The 22,983-nt window shown below is 41.1% G+C and overlaps 2 protein-coding genes across 7 annotated transcripts in view; one reads left to right on the top strand and one right to left on the bottom strand.

Moving 5' to 3' along the window:
• Positions 1-2,277: 2,277 nt before the first annotated feature.
• Positions 2,278-11,929, top strand: SPX (spexin hormone). The gene is made up of 5 exons (XM_046643947.1): positions 2,278-2,613; positions 3,019-3,076; positions 3,626-3,688; positions 5,293-5,376; positions 11,230-11,929. The coding sequence occupies exons 1-5, from the start codon at positions 2,503-2,505 to the stop codon at positions 11,286-11,288; spliced, it is 375 nt and encodes a 124-aa protein (XP_046499903.1). The 5' UTR covers positions 2,278-2,502; the 3' UTR covers positions 11,289-11,929.
• A 155-nt stretch (positions 11,930-12,084) lies between these two features.
• The window catches only part of GYS2 (glycogen synthase 2), a 57,282-nt gene continuing 46,383 nt past the window's right edge, over positions 12,085-22,983 (bottom strand). For 2 of the 6 annotated variants that reach the window (XM_046643922.1, XM_046643933.1), the window contains 4 exons: positions 21,363-21,458; positions 20,282-20,445; positions 18,856-18,936; positions 16,288-16,887 (listed from right to left, as the gene is read on the bottom strand). In XM_046643922.1, the coding sequence (XP_046499878.1) occupies positions 16,666-16,887; positions 18,856-18,936; positions 20,282-20,445; positions 21,363-21,458 (563 nt within the window). In that variant the 3' untranslated portion in view covers positions 16,288-16,665. Of the gene's footprint in view, positions 12,211-16,287; positions 16,888-18,855; positions 18,937-20,281; positions 20,446-21,362; positions 21,459-22,983 lie in introns of those variants that run through there. The other 4 variants (XM_046643883.1, XM_046643899.1, XM_046643891.1 and 1 more) reach the window with 4 other exon arrangements.

The raw sequence follows: 22,983 nt of genomic DNA, 5'->3' as shown, positions 1-22,983 counted from the left end.
ACTTCTTTCCATCCTGGTTCCAGATTCCCCATCCAAGTGGGTATATCTGATGGTTGAAGCCTGAGTCATGTGCCCACACCCTACCGGATAGGGAGTCTGGGAAAGTGAGTATCTGGCATTTTCAGCTTGTATCAAAGAAGGAAAACTCTGCTTCCCACCGAGAGTCATAATTCCATAATTCATAATTTAGGGAATTTTAGGAATTTCCCAAAAATAAAAGGGTTCAGATACGACTGGAAGGCCAAAAAGAATAACACACTTCCACCAGACTCGACTATGATCTTTTTAAAAAGTTCATTTTTCCTTTCCCCCTTTTAGTGAGATTTCTTAAAAAGGTTGTCCACACTTATCTTTATTTCCTCATATCCTACTCACTTTTGACCCATTCCAATCAAGCTTCCGTCTTGAGAAACCATTGTATTCCAAATTCCAGTTCACATTTCTTAGCTTTCATCTAGCTTGACCTTCAACATTATTGGATATTCTCCTGGCTTCCATGGCCTCACTGTCTCCTGGAATTTCTCCTTTCTTTCCAGTTGCTTCACCTCGACTTCCTTTGCAGGCTCTCCCTCTCCTCTTTCTCTCTCTGTTCGTTCTCATAGCTCTGTTCTTGCCTCTCTTCTTTAACTCCATTCACTCCCTAAGTATTCTCTTTTGATCTCAACCTTTTTTCTGCCTTAAAATTTTTAGAATTCTTAAAATTCTTAAATCTGATCATTCTTGCCTTTAGAAAAAAAAAAATCTGTAGGCTGGTGACCTCTTTGCTGAGCTCTATAGAACTTTGCATCTGCAACTGCCTACTTTGCACTTCTACTTGGATGTCTAATATACATTTTAATTTCAATACGTCCAAAAGACAACTCTTAATATCCCTCTCTTAATTGGTTCCTTTGAAGTCTCTCCAATTTGAGTAAATGGCTTCATCATTCACCTGATGTTTAAGCCAAAAATCTGAGCATCATCCCTGATTTATTTTTCTCACACTCTCATATCCCATTTAACCATGTGTCCTCTATTTTCTACTTCCAACCAGCATCCCAAATTCATTTACAGCTCTCCGTTACCTGCAAGTAGCACCCTAGTCTAACCATCATCATTTCTTTCATATAACCATGTTCTCATACGTACTGGCCCGTTTCTTCCTCTCCGGTCTCAACTCACAGTGCTCTCCCCTGTCACCCACACAACTTTAGCTCCACGAGTCTCCTTCATATTCCTCAAACAAGCCAAGCTCTGGGCCATGCTCAAGATTTCGCTTTTCTTTCTTCTGCCTGGAATGCCTGGAATACTAATTCCCACCCCAGCTTATCCCATGTCTGACTCCACCTTATCTTTCCAGACTTACTTGAGTTTTCACCCTCCCTAAAGCAGCCCACCACCCACCTTATCACATCATCTTGCTTACATTTACTTTATAAAGTATTTAAAACATTCTGTACTTTATTAGCCAGTTTAGAATGCTTACCAGTTTGCAGTGTTTTCCCCCTGACTAGAAGACAAGTTTGATCGAAGCAGAGATTGGGTCTTTTTCACGCATGGCTGTTTCCCTTTAACTAAAAGGAGGAATGTGTGATACATAGTGGGCATTCAATAAATATCTGTTAAATAATTGAATGGATAATAAAGTAAATGACTGATGTCAAATTCCACTGAGATTCCCTAACCTTTGAATTTCTACCCAAATGATTCATCTCTAGTCATCAGTGATAGCTAGTTACCCAAGATAAGTTTTCTTGCTTTATTCATTTACTTTTGATTCTGCCTGGGGTTAATCATTTTTTAACAATAATAATAATAAAATGTTTGGGGATGCTAGTGGGAAAAGCAAAAACAATGATGCTGATATATTCAGACTATATCCCAGCTGATGGGTCAGTATCTAAACAAATGATGTCCACCCATCAATCATTCCTCTACTTCCTGCAATTGAATTTCCCAGGAGGAGTCAGCAGATCCTCTCAATCTTGAAGATTGACAAGAAGTCCCTGTGGACTCCCTAACTCTACCCAAGATGATCGGGAGGGGTCCTTGACGCTAAGATTTTAAAAGCCCCACTCTCAGAACAAGACAAGAAAACTCATAGGGAAAGTTACAGTTATTGCAGGTTCTGGAAAGGAGCAGAACATGAAGGTAAGTAAAGGTTTTACTTGAGACTTTTCAGTTATTTTATAAAACACTTTACAGCTTTTTACCTATTTTATGTTTAATAAGTGTTTTAGAGGCTAAAGGATTTTAAACAATATGCCTTTAAAATATCAAAATCATTTGATTTTATTAAAAAGTTTTTTTCCTGATTCACCTAATTCCTCACTTGAGTTAATGAAAATAATATATTTTTAAATATTTTTTTGAAAAAGAACTCTTTGTGGATTAAATAGAAGGTAAACTGGGGAACTCCCTTCTCCACATACTGAGTATTAAAACAGAAAATAGCAAAAAAGTAAGGAGTTTGTAATTGTCCAGGCGTCAAGGAAGGAAGCAGAAGATTCTACAGGCACAGAAATGATTCTCTTGATTGATCTTTTCCTGCAGGGATTGAGAAGTCTGGTGGCAACAACCTTGGCTCTTTTCCTGGTGTTTTCTTCCATGGGAAACTCCAGCGGTGCACCGCAGGTAACCAAGTGCACTTGGGGATCCTGGGTGGGCTATCACTCTCTTCCTTCCTCCCTCCCTCCCTTCCTTCCTTCCTTCCTTCCTTCCTCCCTATCTTCCTTCCTTCCTCCCTTCCTTCTTCTTTCATTTCCTCCCTCCCCCTCCCCACCTCCTCCTCCTCCACTGCTTCTTTTCTTTCCTTCCTTTTTTCCTTTCTCTCTCCCTGTCTCTTTCCTCCCTCTCTTCCTCCCTTCTTCTTCCTTGCTTTCTCTTTCTCTCTCTCTCATTCTCTCTCTCCCTCTCCCTCTCTCTCTCCTCCTCCCCTCCCTCCCTCCATCCCTCCCTTTTTTTTTTTTTTTTTTTCCCTAATAGAGGACTAGGCTGTACTGTCTTATTAACTGCTTTTCTCTTCTCCCCGGGTTGCAGAGACTCTTTGAGAGAAGGAATTGGACTCCTCAGGCTATGCTCTACCTGAAGGGCGCACGTACGTTCCAAATACTTTGCTCTTCCTACAGCAATAAAGGGAAGACCCTTAGGGGTGCATGAATCCATGGGACAGACGAAGAACTGTGGGGAGAGAATAATATCGAGTTTGTTCCCCTGTTCATCCTCGTCTCAGTTCATCAAGGAAAAGGGACGGGGTGCGGGGGAGGGAAGCGGTGGAAAGGGAGGACCCTCTGATTATTAGAAATCCCCCATCCCAAACTGGAGGGTTGCTGGCTCTGGGCACAGAGGAAGAGTCCCGGGCTGCCTGGCGGCATCGCCCCGGCTGGGGAGCAGGAGCCCCGCCCCCAAGCCCAGTCGTGGGGCGCGGGCCTCTCCTCCTGGTCCCTTCGCCGGCGCCTGCCTCTGCCCGGGGTCGGAGCGCCCGAAACTTGGCACCGGCGCAGATCTCGACCACGAGCGACCGGCCGCCGCCGCCGCCACCGCCGTCGCCCCGCTCCCGGCCTGGGGACTCGCGGTGCCGAGCGGCTGGTGTCACCCCGATCGCCCGGGCCGGGCGGGCGCTGAGCCCCGTGTGTCGCCTTTGCAGAGGGCCGCCGCTTCCTCGCAGACCAGAGCCGGAGGAAGGACCTCTCCGACCGGCCGCCGCCCGGTGAGTGACCGAGGGACCCAGGGGGCCGGCCGGCGACTTCGGGCAGCCCGGCGCGGGTTGCCAGCGGCTCAGACCGGCCTCGGGCCGCCAGGGTGTGCCGCGGTCCCCAGGGGGCGCTCCAGGGACCGGCCAGGCCGGGGTTCAGCTCTGAGGGGTGAGGAGGGGTGGCCAGAACTGTGCAGCTGCCCCCGGAAATGTCCCTCCCCCTTTACGACAGGACCTTTACACAGTTTCCTCTTAAACACCATTGTTGTTGTTATTAAAATATTGTCAAATATTACTAAAATAGAAACTTCAAACCTATGTCTCCATTATATTACTACAAAAAGCAATCAAAAGGTTCAAAATCAGAAATAGTTACTCAGTGGGGGCCATTAAGAATGGGGCCAGGGACTATTATTTTTCACGATAAACCTTTCCATGCCATTGGATTTAAAAGATAACAATATAATTAATTTTGATACATATTAAAGGTTGAAATGCTAAAAATAAAAAGTATACAACTCATTTTGGAAAACACCAAACACTGTGTTGAGCACAGAGTAGTTGCTTAACAAATGTTTGTTTACCTTCAAGCTTGCAGGGTCGTTTAGCTTATTTACTTTATGAGAAGATTTGTTTTCCCACCACAGCTGCTCCCACGGTTTGTGTTGAATCAGGAAAGTTTTTCTTCTGTCAACTTAGATTTGAAGTCATTTTGAATATTTCGCAGATACTCCTTCAGTCAAATAATTGCCTTCACACGTGGGAAGATGGTAGCTTATCTCAAACTGCGTTGGAAGTGACAAGAGAGGAAGTAGTGCAGGCGCCGTGCAGGATCACATTTCAACCTTTCTGCCCAGACATCCCATATTTATCTCTGAAGGGTGACAATTTTCAAACACTCTCAATCTTTGTGTGTGTGTGTATGTGTGTGTGTGTGAGGAAGACTGGCCCTGAGCTAACATCTGTTGCCAATCTTCCTCTGTTTGCTTGTGGAAGATTATTGCTGAGTTAACGTCTGTGCCGGCCTTCCTCTAGTTTATGTGGGATGCTGCCATAGCATGGCTTGATGAGTTTGTGAATTTAACCACTAGCCACCAGGCTGGCCCTGCAAGCACTCTTAATCTTAATCCTCCTTGCTTTCGCGAAATTCTCTGTAGTATATAGTTTAAATTATCTTCTGTGCCCTGTAATACACAACATAACCAATTGTAAGTATCGTCCAAGGGAAATGTGAAAATGTTTCAAATTATAAAAATCAGCCTTTACTGATTCACCTGCGGCCGGTGGCATAGTGGTTAAGTTCCCACCCACTGCTGTGGGGCCCTAGGTTCTGATCCCAGTTGTGGACCCACACACTGCTCCTCAAGCCACGCTGTGGCAGCATCCCACAGGGAGGAACCAGAAGGACTTACAACTAGGCTACACAACTAAGTACTGGGGCTTTGGGGAGGAAAAAAAGAGGAAGATTGGCAGCAGATGTTAGCCCAGGGCCAATCTTCCTCACCAAAAAAAGATCTGTTTCACAGAGGTTTTCCTAGCATTATAGCATACTGGAATATAATTTGTGTATATGAATATTTAAATACTAATAGACTATGTATACATTTTTGTTTCTCCAGAAAGACGAAGCCCAAACTCCCAACTACTGACTCTTCCAGAGGCGGCAGCTCTGTTACTGGCTTCCTTGCAGAAACTACAAGAAGGTACAAGTATAGTGACCTCTTTCAACTGCAGACAGAGAAGCTTTGATTACTTTTGAAATTCTATGTTAAATACAACAAAGTTACTTTTATTTATTCTGCTTTTTAAAAATAATTAACAGTTACCACCCCTCCCCCCAGAAATTCACAGTGTTGTTTATTACATAAAGACCAGTATATTTCTCACTAAAGTAAGTCCCTAAAACTTAAAAACATTTCCTTGGTGAGACTGGGACGTTTCATGTGAATTCCATAATCTATAGCCTATTGTAACCTTTATTTCTCTTAGAACTCTAGAATAAAAAGCTCAGAGTCCAACTATAAACAGCTTCATTTTATAGTTAAAAAAACTGAGACCAAAAGAGGTTTAACTAATTGCAAATCCAATTACTCACTGTTAAAGGTTGAACCCAGTGAAAATGCTGAAAATCAACTATTTTTACTTACAAACAGAGCAGTTTCATATGGGTCACCCTCATCGACATGGGTCAGTTTTGATTCTAAGCCTGTGTAATTTTCACTACACTGTACAGTTTCTTCTATACCAAGATTAGGTGTAATCTCCAAATAGAGACACTGTCCACGTAGCATTAAAACTAGTAGATGAATTACTGTGTCTCAGTAACAGATTAGCAAGGGTCTTGGAGTATATAACAGGACTGGGTTCAAATCCTGGCTTTGCTGCTTTACCAGCTAGGTGACCATGAGCCTTAGTATCATTATTGGTAAACTAGAATAATGATATTCATGGGCAGGAATGCCATGAGAGCCAAATGAAGCAAGGTACAGTCATGTGACACATAATGACATTTTAGTCAGTGATGGACCACATATATGACACTGGTACAGTAAGATTAGTACCAGATAGCCTAGGTGTGTAGTAGGCTATACCATCTCGGTTTGTGTAAGTACCATAGAGGAGGAAGAAATTTTCCTCTAGCCTTCTAGGTTCTTCTGGCTGGTTTAAGAATTAAATTGACATGAGACAGATTAACAGGAGAAAAATAGGCCAAAGTTTAATAACATGGATACATGGGGGAAACTCAGGAAAACTGAGTAACTCACCAAAATGGCTGAAGCCTTCAACCTAAATACCATCCTCAGATAAAGGCAAAAGATATCGCGGGTGGGGAGAGTCAGGGCCCTCAAAGGGAAGGAAGGCAACTCACAGGTAGGTGAAAAGGAGCAAACGTTTGAAAAACAAGAGTTTGACCACAGAGAGACAGAAGAACACAGAGGGGAGCCCAACAAACAGGCTTTTCTAGGTTCCTCCATGTCTCCCACTTAGTTCATGTTATGTTAAGGTGATAGCTGCTTCTTGAGATAGGTTTTTTTAATCTGAATTCTTTTAGTCAGTTAAGGGAGAGGTAATAAGAAAAACTTTCTGAGTCTTTCATTTCTTAAAAATGCTCAGCTGAAAATAATCCTCATGTTAAAAAGCCACATTTTTGGGGTGGCAAATTTTGTTCCCCTTCAGTACACTCTATGATGTTCGCACAACAGCAAAATTGCCTTATGACACGTTTCTCAGAACATATCCCCATCGTTAAGCAACACGTGTCTGTACATAATTTTTATTACTATTTATAATAGAGGTCATCAAACCATAATAAATAGACCTAGAATTTTTCCTTTCAAAAATTGTAGTGTTGCCATATTTATAACAATTTTAATTTTAAAATGTATAAAAAAATATAGTGGTGATCAGGTGGTCAAAGTACGGGCTGCTGGCCTAGTGCTCTGACACTAGGGCCAATGAGAAAGCACGTGTGCTCTGCGCCTAGTATTGGACGGGCTATGTGAGGGAGGGGAAGAGCACTGGCTTCAGGTTATGACTTCGTTGTGAAAAAATACCAATCAGAAGCCAATGGAAGAGAGTGGGATAAAGGGGTCTTTTGAATTCAGAGCAAAGCCAGGGCTGACTTGGGTGAGTAGGGGGGATTATAAAACTTAATTCAGCAAATATGCATTTCTGCCTGTTGGATGCCAGCACTGTGGCAGGCAGAGAAGAAAGCAGATTAAGCAAAAGCAAGAGTGAGAGTGGCCTGTGCAGTGAAAAGGTAGGGGGAGCAGTCAGTGGAATAGCGGAATGTAGGAGTCGTGTTATGACAGAGCTATGAGAGCGGCTACCACTATTACTGCTACCTCTAGCTGATAATTATTGAGGGTTTGCTATAATGCAGTGTGTCAGGCGCTGTTCTAAGCACTGGATATGGATTAATGCATTTAATTCTCACAGTAGCTCTAAGAGGTAAGCACCCTTATTATCCACAATTTACAGATGAGGAAATAGAGGCACAGAAAGATTAAATAACTTGCCTACTATCACATGGCAGGTACATACTGGAAGTGGCATGAAGAACCGAAGATGACTTATTATTTATCTGAGAATCAATAAGATGCGCTCTGGATTTTCAGCAGAGAGATGACATTGTGAAGGAAGATGAGTCTGGTTATGGGATATACGGTAGCAACAAGAGTCATAACAATAGCTACAATATGGGAATCTCTACTGAGTGTCAGATATTAAAGCTTATCTATTAATTAATCATTGCTGTTGCTAATTAATTGATGCTAATAGCTCAGAAAACTGGACTTTCCAGGTGTGTTTACTTTCCTAAAGTCACACAGTCAGTAAGAAGTGATATTGGGATTCTAACTCAGGTCTGTGTGACTCCACAGCTCTTTCAATTATGCCATGCCACCTCTCAAGTGGATTGTATTGAAGAGGAAAGGCTGGAGAGGAGAATCAGTCAGAAACCAAGGAAGTAAGGCAGGAGTGAAGTGATGAGGTCCAGTCAGTCAGTGGGAACAGACAGAGAGGTTCCATTCTGAGGTATCCAGGAAGGAAGAAAGATAACATAGGATAACTATTTGCTAAAAGTACAGAAGAATCCAGAGTTTAAGCACATTTTTAAGTGTTTTGTGTAAGCATTTAAAATTGTGATGCTGATAAGATATGAACATTTCTGTGGATATAATTCAGGTTCAGGTTGAGGTGACAGACATTCCAGTGAATAAAGGTGTAGAGGTCGGTGATTCTCTACTATCCATCTGTAGACTGGCTCCATCAGAGTTAACTAGAGAGCTGGCTGAAAATAAAGATTTCTTAGCCTTAGGCCCAGAGATTCTAATTATGTACTACTTGAGTGAGGCCTCAGAATCTGCATCTTTAAGAAATTCCTCAAAACTATTCCCATGATCAGTCAGGTTTGGGAACAACTGGAAATTCAGAGCCAGTTAATAATAAAGGTTGAAACCATGAAAATGAAAATCACTCCCAGGCCTCCGATGTAGTGGGAGAAGGGCAGAAAATAAAGGATTACCTTGGAGAATACTCAGAGATCAAGAAGACAGTGAAATCAGTGAAGGGACATTAAAAGGAGCTGGCAGAAATGTTAAGAGGAGAACCAGCATAACAGAGTCCAGAAGTCAAGGAGGGAAAGTTTCAAGGAAGGAGTGATTAGAAATGTCAAATGTAGCAGAATGCTTAGTAAGAATACAGATATCAAGGGCAAAAGAAGATAATCGTGGCTAGGAAGGGTCACTGAACAGCCGTTTACAAGACTTCCGCTCAGCCCTTGCCCAGTGACATGATTTGCTGCTGCCGAGCCCTTTCTGACACCTTGTCCAGAGGCAATTTGGGACAAGAAAGTGAACTGCAGAGCTAAGAGAAAGAAGGTACTAGCTGACGTGGCTCTCAGAACTCTGGCAATGAAAAAGTGAGAAATAGTTGAATAACAGGTAGACGATGCTGCTGCATTCAAGGTGATCTTTCCTAAACTCCACTCTTGGCACACTTCCTGATCCTTGAGGTCAGTAGGAGGAAAGTACTGGTGGAGACAGGTTGATAGTGAAGGTTTAGATTTGATTGCTGGAAGATGTGCAGAGCCAGAAAGGAAAGCGAGCTAGAATGGAAAAAGGGAGAGCTAATTTTCAAGTCGGGGAGAGGGATCTTCATTAGAAACCTTAGGGGAAGGATGTGATTATACATCCCTGTTTCACGTCTTGTTTGAAAAATAAATTTTTTTAATTATTGAAGTTTCCTAAGTGGCTTGTCTCTGATAATGAGGTAAGGAAACAAAATTTTATTAATCTAAGTTGATGAAAAGTATCAATGCAAATAATCCATAACCAATCTATAAATGAAAATTTGGAGTGAGTTTATTGTGAGCCAAAATGTGAGGACCATACAGCCCAGGAAGGAAGGAAGGGCACCAAAGAAGTGGGGTGTACAGAGTGGTTAGATAACCCTCAAAGAGCATGTTTCACATATGATTGAAATGTCACTTTTACAATAGTCATGAGACTCCTCTGTCGGCACAGCGATTGATGGACACAGCAGGTAGTAGGTATGCTGTTTCGGTGCACACAGCAGGGAGCAGATCTATTGTGGGGTGAGCACAGCAATCAGTTCCTAGCCTAGGGGAAGATGCTTATCGTTAAGGAAATGCCAATGTGGGGGAAGTTGCACCTTTTTCTTAAGGCCATTTGTTCTTGTCTGTGGGACAAAGCAAATACTTAAAGCAGATATACAATGCGTGCTCAACGGCCATGTCAGGTCCTTTTGGAAAAACAAAGTCAAGCCAATTAGGTTTACACCAAATGGCTTCCTCATATACTCCAATATATCCTACTGCTTGTCATTTCTGTTCGTCAAAAGTCATAGATTCCTGTATGATGTATTAATCACTAGTCATCTTTGCTATTTTTATTCTAAAGTCTCTAAGTATTATTGGGAAGGCTCTTATTTTTTTTTTTTAAAGATTTTATTTTTTCCTTTTTCTCCCCAAAGCCCCCTGGTACATAGTTGTATAGTCTTCGTTGTGGGTCCTTCTAGTTGTGGCATGTGGGACGCTGCCTCAGCGTGGTTTGATGAGCAGTGTCATGTCCGCGCCCAGGATTCGAACCAACGAAACACTGGGCCGCCTACAGCGGAGCGCGCGAACTTAACCACTCGGCCACGGGGCCAGCCCCAAGGGAAGGCTCTTATTTTATGTGGCGGATTTTTATTTTAGTGAAGCATATACAGGGATGCCTTTCTTGCTGGTTTTTTTCCCCCTTCCCTTTAAAGAGCAACCCATTATCTGCAATATTTGAAAATGTGCTAGCAGTTCAGGTTAAAAGTTAACCCAGACGTTCAAATGATATTGGAACTAACTGAGGGAATGTGGTTTTATCTGGAGATGATCTCAGAGAAAATTAGGAGAGGCATTTTGCCTCTGGAAGCTCACTCTCCCTACCCCATTGTGGGTTTTAGCCTTTCTACCTATTTTTAGAGTCCCAGAAACTGCTATCATCTGACTCAGTTATCCCTCCCCAGATGTGATTCCCCATGCTCTGAAGTTTTGCAATCCCGTACAGCTAACAAGGGTCTCTTCTTTTTGTCTCATTTCCTCCCTAGACCTCTAGCTCGGCTAATAAGGGAATATTTGCAAAAGTGTTCCTACTTCATCTTTCCCAAGAAAGCTTCATTTCAATAGGAAATAGAGACAGTACCTTGATAGAAGCCAATGGTTCTAATGGTGGATATTTAGACTTGAGACATACTTACAGCAAGACACGTGGCCTTTTCAGATTTCTACCAAACATACCACATTTTCGTTTCATTCATTTTGGAGATTCAGATTTGAAATGTGAATACTCCCATGTATCCCAAGCTGAGGGGGAAAATTTTAAAACCAAATCAATGAGAATCCAACTTTTTGGATTTTCAGTAGCAGAGTGCACAAGCTAACGTAACTTAAGGGACTAAATGTTTATTTCCTGAGGTTCTCTTCAAATATCTTTTCTTCTTTTAAAACACAGGCTGGGTGTTTATTTTGTATAATTTTTTTTTTTTTTTTTTTTTTACAGCTGGAGAAGAAAATTTTGATCAAACCAGATTCCTAGAAGACAGTCTGCTAAACTGGTGAAAATAGACCAGATTACATTCAATTACAGTGCTGTTCTTGCTGAAAAGATGAACCACGTGAATAAAACCCGCAGACCCTTTTACTTCATTTGTAATCTTAGGAATACGCACAGCTAGATTTATTCTTCTGGATGCAAAATAATGTAGAGTTCTTAGCAGAGAACTTCATTGCCTTCTTTCATTGCTTCCGGTCCTGTTTAGATCACTTTGTGTCTTACTCTTGAATTTTTTAGAGCATTTTTGATTGTAAGGCTGAAGACCCATTAGACTGTTGTCTTTTGTTAAAACAGATATCCATTTTGGTCTAATAATTGCTAGCGGTCGGTTTTTCCATGCTGTCACCCACTTGCATTGTCTTGTCACTCAGCAGTAAATCTCCCTCTCTTTCTCCCCTTTCCCATCCCCAGGGAGGGTGAGGGAGAAGCATAGTGGGATGGGAAAGAACAGAGTGTGATTCTCTTAGCAGTTCATCCAGGAGAGGTAAGTTGTTAAGAAGGGAAGTGGGAGCGGGTGAGTGGGCAGGAGGCCTGTGGTAGAACGCTTCAGTGTGGCTGCTGAGAGAGGTGGCTAGAGGTGAGGCTGGAGCAGGTGGAAGCTTCGCTGATGTTCCACAGCCAGGAGCTCCCCCTTGTGTTCTTTGGAGACCTCCCCGACTTTAGACACATGGGTCTAAAAGTTACTGGGAAATAAGCAAATGGAGACACACTCTGCTCCTGTGTACATTGTACAAAAGGAACAAACCAGTTTTTTAGAGGTAACCCATTTTCCATGGCTAAACAAACTCAAAGACTGCCTACTCCAGTTGACTAGAACTCTAGTCTTTATTTGACATCAAACATTACATAAAGGTACCCTGATAACGTAAGTGCATGGTAATATCCCTAATTTGTTTCTTTTCAAAGTCAACTTGGGTTCAATACTATCTGAAAAAAAGAAAAAAATATATATATATATGCACATACATATGTACAGCAAACACAATAATATATTTATTTGGAATTATGACTATCATGTTAATTATTTTTGACCTAATTGAGAATATTATTCATAAATACCATAAGTGGAAAGTATTATTAATTCTTACTATCATCAGTATATAGCCATTACTCAGTACTAAGGAATATTTTTGTGTGAATGTCTTTGTAACTTGGAATTACAGTTTCATTGTGTTGTACAGTCAAAACTGTGCTTATAAAATTTGTCTGTATCTTGTTTCATAATTCAATAACGAAACTATATTCAAGTTAATGAAATTGACCTCTGTTGAAAAAAATATGCTAGCATTAAAAAAATCTGTGGTATCATAATAGGCAACTGTCCTTAATTATAATTTGATTTTAAAGTGGATTTTTCTGAACAGTGCGTATGTCCAGTTTATTGAGAATTATTTATTCAGTTCACAAAGACTTGTATATATTGGCTATTTAAATATTATGCTTAGTCCAAGAATACTTTTCTTTTCTTTTCTTTTTTTGTTTTTGTTTTGTTTTTGGTGAGGAAGATTGTCCCTGAGCCAGTCTTCCTCTATTTTTTATGTAGGACGCCTCCACAGCATGGCTTGATGAGCAGTGGGTAGGTCCACTCCCAGGATCCAAACCTGCAAACCCTGGGGTGCCGAAGCAAAGCATGCAACTTTAACCACTAAGCCACCAGACCAGCCCCCCAAGAACACTTTTTAAATCTATCTTATGAAAAAACTAATTCCCACAATTAACTAGAACCATCTCAAGTATTTCACGCTAAAACAGAGTTTTTAGAAGCTTTCTAAATGACCAATAGCTGTTAAAATACTATCAGCTCCAAGTATCATAGGGACTTGAAAACCTTGAATGTTCTGCCATACAGCTGTTCGGATGAACACAGTAGGTGCATAAAGGCCCCTCTGCCCAGATTGCTGTAACTTTCTATCTCCCTTAGGGTGTCTTTGCAATTCTCTTTATTTCTATCTTTTTCAAAACTGAAATGAACAAGTGATCAGCAATCAAAAAATTTTCACATGGTATAGCTTGTATTTTAAAATTGGGAAATATCTGCCTCAAACACATGTCCAGGTACTCGGGCCCCCTCACCTCTAGACTGGACTTGCAGCCACTCTCAGCACAACTGCAGCTGCTCTTCTCCTCTTTGCCCTGTATCCTACCTCCCCTGTGGTTCTCTGGCCGCCAATGTGGGCTCTCAAGTATTCTTTATTTCCCTGGGGTTCCCCAGTGGATGCTTCCTCTCTTCCCATACCACCATTGTGATCCTGAGAGAGGCGAGAAGGCGAAGAGGCCCTGCCATGTTAAAGTCAGCTGCCAACTAGCATTTCTTCTTTACCTGGTTATGAGAAATAAAGGTCTATATCCTATCAACCTTGAGTTACATTATTTTACTTTGGCTGCAGGAGAAAGGGGAGTTGGGAATATAACCTGTTGGTCTTGTCCTGCTGGACCATAAATTCCTTTAGGAAGAATTCGTTTCTCATTTGATTTGAGATTTACAAGCACTATGTAAAGGTGGCAGTCGTATCCCCCACATTACTTCGTAGAAATTTAGGCTCGTCTTAAATGAGCCTCTTTGGACTTTCCCAGGTTCACTTGACCAATCCCTCTTCTGAGTTCTCCTTGTGCCTTGGAAAACTGTTAGAATAGCACTTGTAACATTTTATATTCTCATCACTTTATGTAAAACCAGCTCTATTCACCCTAACTCTTAATGATGGAAGGAAGGATGGTACAATGCATTAAAAAAAGTCCTGCTGTAAGCTGGTCAGGCACACACAATTTTCTATAGTTTCTGTCCTCCAACTTATGAATACGTACATGTTTTAAAAGCATCCGTTTTTTTGTACCTCTATTTCTCCCAATTAGACCATTCATTTATGCAACTACTATGTGTAAGGCATTGCGCTAGGCGCAATCATCTGCTAACAACCATATTTGTTGCTCCTCACTGGGCTTTGTCAATCTTGGAGAAAGGATAAATATATGGCAGGAGCAAGGGGATGCAGCTCAGTGGTCGCAGTTGTCTCAATAGAGGACCGAGTCCTGGGCAGAAACCCTGATTCCCACACATGCCACTCAAAACCAGGTGTTTGCAAGTCAGTTAACTTCCGTGTGTCCTATCATTTGTATGCATTTCTAATCAGACAACTATTCTTTCACTTTAAAAACAGCTCTTGAATTTTGAAATTTTATATTAAGAAGGTATTTTACGGAGTAGCTCATGCTTTCACTAACAGTGGACTAGCCAATTACCAACCAAGAGTATCATCTGAATATACACATTGTGTCACTTTACTAGGAATACATTTTCATGGTTATCGTAACAGTGAAACTCCCTTTTATTATGAGATCTTTCTGGCAGTTCAGCAAACGAGTATTTATGTTGTAAGACAAATCCATTTCATTTTTTTTCTGATATTCAGTGCAGAGCTTTCCAAAGTATTCTGCAGACGCTGGGTTAATTGGCACCCACAGGGCATTTTTCAAGGATTAGGCTTTAGGTAATTGATTTCCCTTCTTCCTGAACCTCTAAATGAGGTGAGTTTGCAATTTTGGCCTGATTTGTTGCTTGTATTCACCATTTTTCTACTTTTTCCTAACAATGGGGCAGTAGGAGAGCTGGATTACAGTTTTCCATTGGGCTTGAACCATCTGACACACCATCATTGTTACTCTAACCTGGTGCCATCAACAATCCAGCACTGAGAAAACCAAAACTTTTTAGATCCTCCACAGACCTAGGCCAATTGATAAACTAACCGAGGTATCAACTGTGATCTAAATGTAACAATACTCAGTTTAAAAAAAAAACAATCCAAGAGTGGATGTGGTGATTTGGGGTTTTGTTTTTGCCGATTTAGATTTAATCACATTTAAAACATAAATATGTTTAACTATAATCATTCAACAGTGTTGCTAAACATATTGTGAATAATCATTAGTATAGTTAGGTAGACTCTATATTTTCTTTTTTAAAAGATAGTTGTAAATGTTATCCTTCCTAAGGCACTATATTACATAGCAGGAGCTTTACACGTCATTATCTTATTTAAATGTTTAAAAAAATTTTATTTTATTTTACTTATTTATTTATTTGGTGAGGAAGAGTGGCCCCGAGCTGTTACCAATCTTCCTCTTTTTGCTTGAGGAAGATTATCCCTGAGCTAACATCTGTGCCAATCTTCATCTATTTTTTATGTGGGATGCTGCCATAGCATGGCATGATGAGCAGTGTGTAGGTCAGCACCTGGGATCTGAGCCCACAAACCCTGGGGCTGCGGAAGGAGAGCACATGAACTTAATCACTATGCCACCTGGCTGCCCCCTAAAAGGATTTTAAACAAGACATTATCAATGAAAGTTAAATCTTTAAATATTGATATATTTATTCATTTGGATTTAACAATTTATCATCTACGGAAAATTGACCAAGTTTTCAAAAAGGCTTTCCTTTTAAACAATAGAAAAATCATTACAGTCAGATGGTACTGTACACACGGCAACATCTTCCTATCATTAATTTGAGAAGTGAATGTGTAAATAAGCGTCAACATGCATCAAGGTCTGGATTTAGGATAGCCATTTTCTTATGGATTTTGATTGTCTGCAAAGCAAAATATGAATTCATGGTTCTCATGTGAAAGGTGGAAATAATCACTAAAGACCGAGTTATTTAAAATGTGTAGGTAGTGCACATTCATGGTTAAGATCAGGCTCCTTTGTGGGGGAAATGGCAGACTGGGTTGGTAAGGTATAGAAGCTGTATAAATACTAAGCAACGATTATGGTGATCATAATTTAAAATTAAACACTAGTAAATGAAAATTCTTATTGCTTAAATTAACTATTTTAAAAACGCTTCCAGAGGTCAGCCCCCATGGCCAAGTGGTTGGGTTTGTGCACTCTGCTTCGGCAGCCTGGGGTTTGATGGTTTGGATCCTGGGCGCGGACCTAGCACAGCTCATCAAGCCATGCTGAGGTGGCGTCCCACACTGAGGAACCAGGGGAACCTACAACTAGGATATACAACGATGTCCTGGGGGGCTTTGGGGAGAGAAAAGAAAAAGAGGAAGAGTGGCAACAGATGTTAGCTCTGGGCCAATCTTCCTCACAAAAAAAACAAACAAAAACCAAAAAACACTTCCAGTCTTCCTCCCTCAATTAACACTCTTTCCCATGCCTAATTTTACTGGGGAAAAAGAAGTTGGGGACAATAACATGAATTTTATTGTAAGTTACAAAATTGCCCATCACTTAATCTCCTCCACTTTTTCGGCAGAAAATAAATTCCGTTGTAATACTTAGAAGAAAATGAAATTGGGGGCATTTTCATTTCTTTAAATATTCATTCTTACTGTGTTCTTACTACGTTAGCCCTGTCGGGAGGCGTGGGCTTCAGTTCTTGTATTCGCCGTGCAGCTTCTTCTTCCTGTGGTGAACATGACTTAGAGCAAACGGTGACTTGATGTTTAAGCGATCCCTCTCCGCCTCCTCTTCCTCATCGTATCGCTCGTCCTCATCTTCATCCTCCACATCACTGCTCTGAGGACTGGAGACCTGAGACCCCGAAGGGGAAGGTGGTACTGAGGAAGGCCTGGGATATTTAAATCCTTCTGTCTGTCAAAGAGAAAAATAAGACAGACATTATAATGACTTCTGGATTTTCAACAATGTAAACACTATGCATGTGCATTTAATGAAAAACATAGTTGGATATATTTTTTGGTCAGTTTAGGGGCTATTAACTTTGATTCTGCTACTACCAAGGTCAAGAAAGCTTCATGACATAAACAGCTACCCTTTATTAAGCACTGAAATATGCCAGGTGCTATACATATGTTACCTTATTTAATCATTGTAACAACTCTGATAAATTTGTTCTTCCCATTTACAAAAGGAAATTGAAAGTTAGAGAGGACAAATGACTTGCCCAAGGTCACACAGCAGGTAAGTGGTAGAGCAAAGCTTTGTACCAGGGCGGTGATGACTCCAAAGCCTTTAATCTCAACTGCCATATTACACTGCTGACATTGTCAGACTCTATGTCATCCTTCAGATCTGCTCGATGAAATTGCATGACATGGGCAGCCTGGACGTACATGTGTGGACAGCCACCATTAGAAAGAATCCTGGAAGCCAGGCCACTTAGCTGACCCTGAAATTCCACCAGTCACTTTTTTTTCAGTTAATGAGCAAGTATCACTAGGTTTTAATCAAATTGCCCTTCTACCTAAGCTTCACTGAGATAACTTATTTGCTAAGCATACTAAGCACCAACTATGAGTCAGGCACCATAATGCCACTGAGGAAACAAAGATGAAGACCATGATCCCTCCCATCTAGAAGTGCACAGGCTGGAACGGGGAGACAAATGTATAAAATTGTTACAGCACTTGTCACTGCGTATTTCAACTATTTTTATGTCATACGTGAACAGTCATTTCCAGGCTCAGATACTTTACTTTTCTGTATTGAAAGCAATAGAGAAAAAGAGCGCAGTCCTGCACTTAAGACCTGGCTCAGAGTAGATACTCAATGCTTTTCAGTTGAGTAAGGAGATAAATGGATGAATATAGCTGAATTATCATCAGGTGCAGGTTTGCCTCCAAATATTAAGCAACTAACTCTGTTAGAAGTGTGAACATGGGAGTTGGAATTTGTAGACTGAGGAATTTATGAAACCCTTACACCTTCTCTATGGGCAAATTTTACCTTGGGTTAACTTTCTAGATCTGTTCTGGACACCTGATATAGGTGGAATGTCAGTTGTGCTATTAGGCAAAATTGTTCACGATAAAAATGACTCCTGATTGAGAAATTACATCTGAACTCAGAGGATCTATAAATACTTGATGAGGATCCATAGCTTTTGGGATTCCGTGAATTTGATGCCTCTTATAATTGGGCACATTCCTGTGGAGACATGGAGCTTGTCTGTGGATATTTACATGATATTGGCTCCTGTGGGGCATGGAACTACTAAGCTAAGATGGAGCTCATACGCAATGGTATGGGTCTCATGTTTTTGCACCTAAGCTTTCATCTGGTGGGTAGAGGAGCAAAGAAGTTCAGCTCTTGGACCACTACCTAGGCTGCTGGAAGGACTGATCCCACTGAAGAGAAATGCCTGGTGCTGCCCTTCTTCAAGCTGTGTTTCCTGTCTTATATCCTTCTAAGTGAATCTGATGACCTTTGCCAAGTCATCACCCTACATTTAAACACTTCCTTGGATAACAAATTAACTTCTTGTTAAAGCAGACCACTTTAGTTTTGAACAACTCCCAAAAGATTGGACGTCTAATGGAGCATTTTCAAGCACCAAGGCAGAGACAGTTTTAATACGGCGGTGCTTCCCCGGTGACGTGAATCAGCTGACCGCCTGCTTATTCTACACGTAAAGCTGATTCTGAATCGGCACTATGACTGGGTCTGAGAGTTCCTCTATTCTTTGTGTTGATGCCACACTATGAAAAAGCATAATAGTTTGTGTACTTAGCTACTTCCAAATTAAAAGGTATTGTTAGGACTTGCCGCAAATAAGAAGTTTAGCTTTCAAAACAAATAAATAATACATAAAGTATTTACCGTTGGTGGTGATGTAGGTTCCATATGGAATTTATCTGGAAAAGCTTTGCTTAATGTCAGGTACCTGGCATGCTGGTAATACTATATGATAAAGATCAATTCAAAGGTTAAAAAAAAGATTTATATACCTCAATAACCAAGTTATTATATAAAATATTATCCTCCTAGTTATGAAATATATTTTTTAGAAAGGAGCAGATTCTATTCACCTGAAGTTTGGGAATCAGAAAGAAAGAATGACAGTTTATAGTTTTATTATTTTTCAACAACATGGTAGAGAAACACCACAAAATATTGGAGGGAAAATCATACTGGCCTTACTGAAGAGTGAATTGAGCACTCCAGTGACTGAAAACACTGTTCATTCTATAGAGAAGCAGTATGGCATGGACGAAAAAATGGGGCCTGAATAATCAGACAAGCTGGATTTAAATCCTGATTCAGACCATAGGTAAGAAACATAACTTCGAAGGGCCTTATCATTCTGCTTTCATTATGAAATGAAGACAGTAAATTCAATCATCCTGGGTTGTAATGAGCAGGGGCATTAGTGTGGGTAGATACTTAGCAAATGGCAGCATCCATCATTTGTCTGGGATTTTTTTTCTTTTTTTTTTTTAACAATTTTTTTTTTTTTTTTGAGGAAGATTAGCCCTGAGCTAACTACTGCCAATCCTCCTCTTTTTGCTGAGGAAGCCTGGCCCTGAGCTAACATCCATGCCCATCTTCCTCTACTTTATACATGGGACGCCTACCACAGCATGGCGTACCAAGCGGTGCCACGTCCGCACCCAGGATCGGAACCAGCGAACCCCAGCCTGCTGAGAAGCGGAACGTGCGCACTTAACCACTGCGCCACCGGGCCGGCCCCGAGGGATGTTTAACCATATCTAAGCAGATACATTATGTGAAGGCAAAGTCAATTGATCTTTTATTAAATCATCCAGTGCTAAGATATATGAACATCTGCGTATTTATAAACTTTTTGCACAACTGAAAGAAGGTATTTCCTCTACTCGTAATTTTGAAAACAATAATATTCGCACTTCCCACTGCAGCTGAGGATTATGATCACATTATCACTTAGAGTGAAATAAAGTAGGGACTTTTCATCTGATGTTTCCCTCATCTTCATGAAACATTTCTGCAGACCTGTAATGCTTCGTTAGACATTGACAATAAAATAGCCAGTAAGATTAGTGCCAGATGCTGATGGACTTGCTGCTATAGGCTCAGCTTAAATGTGAAGAATTGGGTTTAGGATTTTACAAATTCATATTAAGTAAAAAATATATGTGAAAACCTCACTGAGATTCTGACAATTATGATTCTGAGTTGGCTTGACAGATTACGACTAGAATCAAGGCTTCCATAGTCCGGTGGAATTTTTAAAGCGGTCCTCTGTGCGGATCGCAAACTTGCTTACTCTGCCCAAGTATCTCCAATCCAGAAGATCTGAGAGCCTCTCAGTTCGGTTCCTCTGGATAATTCTCTGGCGGCGTGACTGTTTGCAAAATCCATAGAGAAACTTAGTCAGCTGATTGCAGGAATCATCTGGAGAGCAGAACCGCCTGTCAACGATGTAAATACCTGAAGGGCACAAGAGCCAAGCAGGGGTAAAAGCAGAGCTAAGCTTAGAGCATTTCTTCTCGCGTTACTCAGGCTCTGTCTTAGACCATATACATTATGCACGCCCTGACACCCCTGTTGCCTATGCTTTATCTTTTCCCTTCCTAGGCTGTTTCTTCTGTGATCTCCTTCTAATGGTTTATAACCATCACCAACACAGAGCCAAGAAAATGGACCTTGCTAAAAAAAATCTGGCAGTATAGGGACACCCTGGATTAGTGACTCTCCCTTGGGCTGCTGACTGACTAGGATCTCTGGGGTGAGGGCTGCGTCTCAGTGCTGTTGAGGCTCCTCAGTGTTTCCACATGCAGCCACGGCTGAGAGCCACAGCTCCAGCCTGAGGAAAGAACAGCAACAACACAGCTCTCAAAGACCAAGGAATTGGCAGTGTGTCAGCAGAGAACCCTTCCCGTTTGAACTTTTCTTGCTGCTAGGCAACGTGGACATAGAGATGGTAACATGCAAATTCTCCTGGTGTCTTAAACAATGTAAGTGAATTTTGCTAACTTGGCATGGACCTTTTAAATAATTATGCCAACCAATATACGACGTCCTCTAAGCCCACAGTTATTGTAATATCACTTTTAAGTAGCAGAGGGCCAAACCAGTTCAGAAAAAAAAAAAGAAGATAAAAGGGCGAAGTTTGTCCAGGTTTAGCACTCCTTTTGCAGTTTGTCTTTTGGGCAATGTATTTAATATTAATAGTATTCTCATCTCTTCTATAGAATGCATAATTAAACCTATTTTCAATTAAACAAAAGTATAAACATGAGTTTAATCATCAAGCTAGCTTTAGAGCTAGCCTCTGAAAAGACCCTGTGTTTTGTCTGGTTAGAGGTTACTTCTCCCGGGATTGGGTTAATGATGAAAAACCTCACCGTATGCAGTCGGATCAGCCACGTGCTCCTGCATGAAACAGCCAAAGCCAGAAAGGTTGGTTGTCACACTGGGGATGCCCATCACGGTGCATTCAGCTGCCAGGGGAAATAGACAAAGACTTGGCTTCAGTCCAGCTCCTGTATCCTCTTATGCATGCAGCGGAGAAAAAAAGTCCCAGTCCACCTAGTAATAGCCATGTGTACTTTGCACCAGGCACGGTACTAAGCTCTTTACATGTATTAACTCAGTTAATCTTCCCAACAACCCTGTGAAGTGAGGCTATCATTATCCTCATCTTATGGATGAAGAAATTGAGGCACAGAGAAGTTAAATGCTTGCCCGGCTTCACAAAGCCAGGGGACACAGTAGGGCTGGGATTTGAAGCCAGGCGTCCCGCTCCAGAACTCTTGCATGGATCTGCTACTCTATCCTGCCTCTCTCATTTCAGCTGGTTTTGGGTTTTGTTCCATTCTAAGCTGGTCTCTCTAAGAATCTGGCATGTTTATGGGGTATGCAAATATGTTTTGGACATGACATGCACCCATCACAAGTACCTCCCTTGGCACTAATCCCTTCCACTTTCATAGGTACTCAGCAAACCCTGAATCTGTTTTAGTTTCTCACCTTGTAGTCAAAACCTGTTTTTCAAAAAATATCAGATACGTCTTAAGAAACTTACCCACTCTCAAGGATGTCTGCTTTTTTTTTTTTTTTCCCCCCAAGGAAGATTAGCCCTGAGCTAACATCCTCTTCCTTTTGCTGAGGAGGACTGGCCCTGAGCTAAAAATCCATGCCCATCTTCCTCTACTTTATATGTGGGATGCCTGCTACAGCATGGCTTAACAAGCAATGTGTAGGTCCACACCCGGGATCTGAACCGGTGAACCCTGGGCTGTTGAAGCAGAACATGCAAACTTAACTGCTGTGCCACCAGGCCGGCCCTAAGGATGTCTGCATTTTTAACAAGGAATTTATATTTGATTATATTGAATTATTCTCAGTTGGCTAGCAGGGATGGGTGGGAAAAAAGAGATTACCCCGTTACCCATGAAGTAATAGGATTTAAACAGTGGCCTTTCTCCTGATCTGCAAATATTTCCTCTTGATTGGGCTCTAGAGAGGAGTGGTTTCCTAATTTTTGAGGGGGTGCTAGAGGAGAGGAAGGTGGGATGGAGATTATTGACCCGTTTAAGAATCCGATGAAAACTCTGGAACTCCTCAGAAAAATTTTCATACATATATGTGTGTATATCTTTATATACACTCACATATTTTGCCTATAATTCCACGGAACTTCACAGATCCTTATTTTTTTAAATACTCATTAACACACATGTAGTAAAATGCCAGGTACCCAGGTAAGCTGAATATATGTTAACTGAATAAATTTAATGAAATAAGAGCTTACGTTCATTGAGTTTTCTCAAAACAAAAAACACAGATTTTAACGAATAATCTCTGGAGTTAGAGTTAGTATCACAAAAAATGATTATTTTTTAAATTAGGGAGTTACCTAATATGCTAAGGCCAAACTTACACCACCCGTGATTTCTTTATTTCTGTAACTATAGGTTAGTTAGTTTTCGGGTTAGGTAAGGAGTGGCCAACTTCCTTCGGTTA

Source organism: Equus quagga, chromosome 1, assembly GCF_021613505.1.
Source record: "Equus quagga isolate Etosha38 chromosome 1, UCLA_HA_Equagga_1.0, whole genome shotgun sequence".
Taxonomy (NCBI): domain Eukaryota; kingdom Metazoa; phylum Chordata; class Mammalia; order Perissodactyla; family Equidae; genus Equus; species Equus quagga.
This window is presented reverse-complemented; position numbering and strand designations above follow the sequence as displayed.